A 3,725-nucleotide genomic window follows, 5' to 3' on the forward strand; every position below is an offset into this window, starting at 1 on the left:
CATACTTCACTGAACTTGGAGTCGAGCCATGAAATGAATAAAATGCCACCAATGTCCCAAAACTGGTTTACCGGCAGAAAGAGACGTAACGACATTCACGATTGGACTCCTGGTGTGTGAGAGAACGAACTAAAACCTTCGTCCTGCAGAAGAAGGAAAGTTTCACGAGTGACTTCTGGTCGTCGGGCCTTCGAAGGATTTATCAGCCAACATCGGTGAGTCCAGATGTTTTTACACAGAATAAGTGAACAGGAGATTCACCAGTAGGAATATACATTCGTGTTGTGACGTTAAGCTTCAATTCTCGTTCTAGAGATTCAGGATGTCGTCCAGCAGCTGCCTGCTGACTGAGGAGCAGTTACTCTGCGGCATCTGTCTGGCCGTGTTCACCGATCCCGTCACGCTGCCGTGTGGACACAACTTCTGCAAACACTGCATCATGCAGCACTGGGACAGCAACGTCCGCTGCGAGTGTCCGTCGTGCAGGTACCCGTTCTACAAGAAGCTGGACCTGCACGTCAACATCTTCATATCCGAGATGGCGGCGTACTTCAGAGAGTCGGCGGGGAGGAGCGGCTCGCAGCAGCAGGTCGCCGAACCCGGAGAGGTCGCCTGCGACGTCTGCACCGACACCAAACTGAAAGCGGTGAAGTCGTGCATGGTGTGCCTGGCGTCCTACTGCGAGACCCACCTGGAGGCCCATCGGACGTCGCCGCCCCTGAAAAAGCACCAGCTGACCGACCCCGTGGAAAACCTGGAGGGCCGGATGTGCCGGACGCACGACAAACCTCTGGAGCTCTTCTGCGAGACGGACCGGACCTGCGTGTGCATGCTGTGTCCGGTTCTGGACCACAAGTCGCACCAGGTCATCCCGCTGAGGGAACAGTTCGAGAAGGAGAAGTCGGAGCTGGGGAGGAAAGAGGCGGAGCTTCACCGGCTGATCCAGGACAGGCGGCTGAAGATCGACGAGTTCAGGCAGTCGCTGAAGCTCAGCAAGGAGGCGGCGGACCGAGAGATGGCCGACGGGGTTCAGGTCTTCTCCGCTCTGATCCGGTGTTTGGAAAGAGCCCAGGCGGAGCTCATCGGGACGATCGACGAGAAGCAGAAGGCGGCGACGAAGCTGGCCGAAGGTCACGTCCGGGAGCTGGAGGAGGAGATCTCGGAGCTGGTGAGGAGGCGCGCCGAGGCGGAGCGGCTGTCGCGCTCCAAAGACCACCTCCAGTTCCTCCAGAGCTTCCCGTCGCTGAGCGCTCCTCGGTTCGCCAAAGACTGGACGGACGTCGTCGTGGACGTGCCGTCGTACGAGGGCGCGGCGAACGCGGCGGTGGACCGGCTGGAGGAGACGCTGCACAAGGAGGTGAAGAAGCTGCTCGGCGAGTCGAAGCTCGTCAGGGTGCAGCGGTCGGCGATCGGCGTGACGTTGGATCCCGAGACGGCGCACGCGGCTCTCGTCGTGTCCGACGACGGGAAGCGAGTTCACCACGGCGTCGTGAGGAAGACGCTCGCGGACAACGCCGAGAGGTTCGACCCGAGCTGCTGCGTCTTGGGGAAGCAGAGTTTCTCCTCGGGGAGGTTTTACTTCCAGGTCGACGTTAAAGGGAAGACCAGGTGGACTTTGGGAGTCGCCAGAGAGTCGATCAAGAGGAAAGGGGCGATCTCGTTGTCCCCGGAGAACGGACACTGGACCGTGTGGCTGAAGAACGAAGACGAGTACGCGGCGCTCGTCGGCTCTCCGTGGCGACTTTCTCCGGATCCGAAGCCGCAGACGGTCGGTGTGTTTGTGGATTACGAGGAAGGCGTTGTCTCCTTCTACGACGTCGACGCTGCACAACTTCTCTACTCCTTCACCGGCTGCTGCTTCTCTGAGAAACTCTTCCCTTTCTTCAGCCCCGGTCTAAATAACGACGGCATTAACTCCGCCCCGATGGTCATCTGTCCGGTCAGTCGCAACGATATCTTCTTGTAAAAAATACCGTTTTTTTCTGTGTTCCTTGGTTTGTTTCGCCTCAGGCTTGTTTTACTGCTTTTTTTGGGCAGCTGTGGACATATTTGTTTGGCGGTTTCTTTGTGGTGGGAATGATCCGACCTGGATGTGACCCAACCACGGGGCAAACTCAACAAATATGAGTTTTTAAATGAAAGACTTTTTCCTTCGCTCGCAGCTCACCTGTAAAATAAATCGAGGTCGAACGTGGACGAGAGCTAATGATGAAAGTTGTTTGGTCTTTGAAAAGGTCAGAAAATGGTGAAAAATGTCAACCAAAGCTAAAGATGCTAACAAAAAAAAATATTCAGTTTGTTATCGCAAAGGACGAAAGGAACCAGAAGATATTCACATTTTAGAACCCAGAATGATGAATCAATGATAAATGAATCAACAACGTGATTTATTGAGTTATGGTTGCAGCTCAAAATGAAACATGTTGTTTGGACGCTCATCATCTTTTTTTCCAATAAACTGAACGACTGTTTTGGTTTTTTTTAGCTTCTTCGGTTCACCAACCGACTCATCCCTTGATTGGGACTCACGGACTGTAAATAAAGATGTTCAAAGGCTCCAAGGGTGTCTTTAAAGTGTAATACCACCGAGGGCCACTAGGGGCTGGCACCCAAAAAAACTCCGTCTCCAATAGACTCCCATTAAAAAGGAAATAATTCCAGCATTCATTAGATATTAGGACTGTCCAGTTTGATTGACATGCCTGGAGTGGGTGGGGCATAGTGAGCCAGATCCCACCTGATGGCTCCTCCCCAGTTTGTCTAAATATGGTCACATCTGGCTAAAAAAAAAAAAAAACACAAGATGGCGTTTTAAAACGACAGTTCTCGAATCTGTGACGACGGGTCGACGTTTGTTTCGGACGACAGGAAACTACCAAGATGTGTTTTGACTCGCGTACGAACGTCGGCACTTTCTATTCACGCCACGAACAACACGACCCTGAAATTAAAGCAGCTGAATGGAAAGCTCTCATTCCTCTTTTTTTTATATTTATCGACGCATACTCTTTTCCTAAAGTTACAAGTGAAAAGTGTTTAGTGACAAAAGGGCTTTTAGATTGTTGTTTTTTATTTAATGGAGGGAGTTTGTTCGAGGTAAAACTCTCCCGACAAGTTCGCTGCCATTCATTTTCCGTGCAGTAAAGAAAAACATCCTTCTACGAACTGTCGGCTGAGTTCTGGCTTTTTTTTCTACCCGAGCTGGTGCTGCCGCATTTCTTTCTGCATTTTTTTGAACGGTTGCGTAGCGTTGCATGCCTGCAGGTGCACCGTCCCAGCTTTATGAAGCCATTCCTCAACCACCGCCCTTTTTTGGGCTGCCGCTCGTCAAATCGCCTCACATTAATATTCCTGCTTTCTGCGCTCTGTAATATTAACAACTGTGATACATAAATCTGTAGAGAAGAAATTAAACTGCAGAGGTGAAAACTGACAGAAAAGTTTTGGACAAAAGGGGAGAAAAATGCTTTTAAAAATAAAATAAAAACTGTACGAGGGTCTAAAGACGAGATACAAGTGAACACTGACAGATATCACTTTGAAACTTTACAAATTTATTACTTATTAAAAAACATTGTCTTCCATTATGTGTTTCGGGATTTTTTTATGTTTTAAATATGCAAATAAGGGACTCTCTAATTAAATATGCATTAATTTGCATACATTTTCAGGACAGAAATCTGAACAAAATACTTCATTTCTTTTTTCTTTTTTTTTTTACAGAG

The 3,725-nt window shown here is 49.6% G+C and overlaps 1 protein-coding gene across 1 annotated transcript; it reads left to right on the forward strand.

Moving 5' to 3' along the window:
* The first annotated feature begins 154 nt into the window (after positions 1 to 154).
* Positions 155 to 2,532, forward strand: LOC138192159 (E3 ubiquitin-protein ligase TRIM21-like). Its single transcript, XM_069139398.1, has 2 exons — positions 155 to 215; positions 314 to 2,532. The coding sequence occupies exon 2, from the start codon at positions 323 to 325 to the stop codon at positions 1,964 to 1,966; it is 1,644 nt and encodes a 547-aa protein (XP_068995499.1). The 5' UTR covers positions 155 to 215; positions 314 to 322; the 3' UTR covers positions 1,967 to 2,532.
* Positions 2,533 to 3,725: the final 1,193 nt, after the last annotated feature.

The sequence above is a fragment of the Embiotoca jacksoni genome, unplaced genomic scaffold, assembly GCF_022577435.1.
Source record: "Embiotoca jacksoni isolate LCO1_2020_lvr unplaced genomic scaffold, fEmbJac1.0.p SCAF_82, whole genome shotgun sequence".
Taxonomy (NCBI): domain Eukaryota; kingdom Metazoa; phylum Chordata; class Actinopteri; family Embiotocidae; genus Embiotoca; species Embiotoca jacksoni.

Excerpts from the sequence above, each read along its gene's own strand:
- LOC138192159 (XM_069139398.1), top strand. The coding sequence starts at position 323 with ATGTCGTCCAGCAGCTGCCTGCTGACTGAGGAGCAGTTACTCTGCGGC.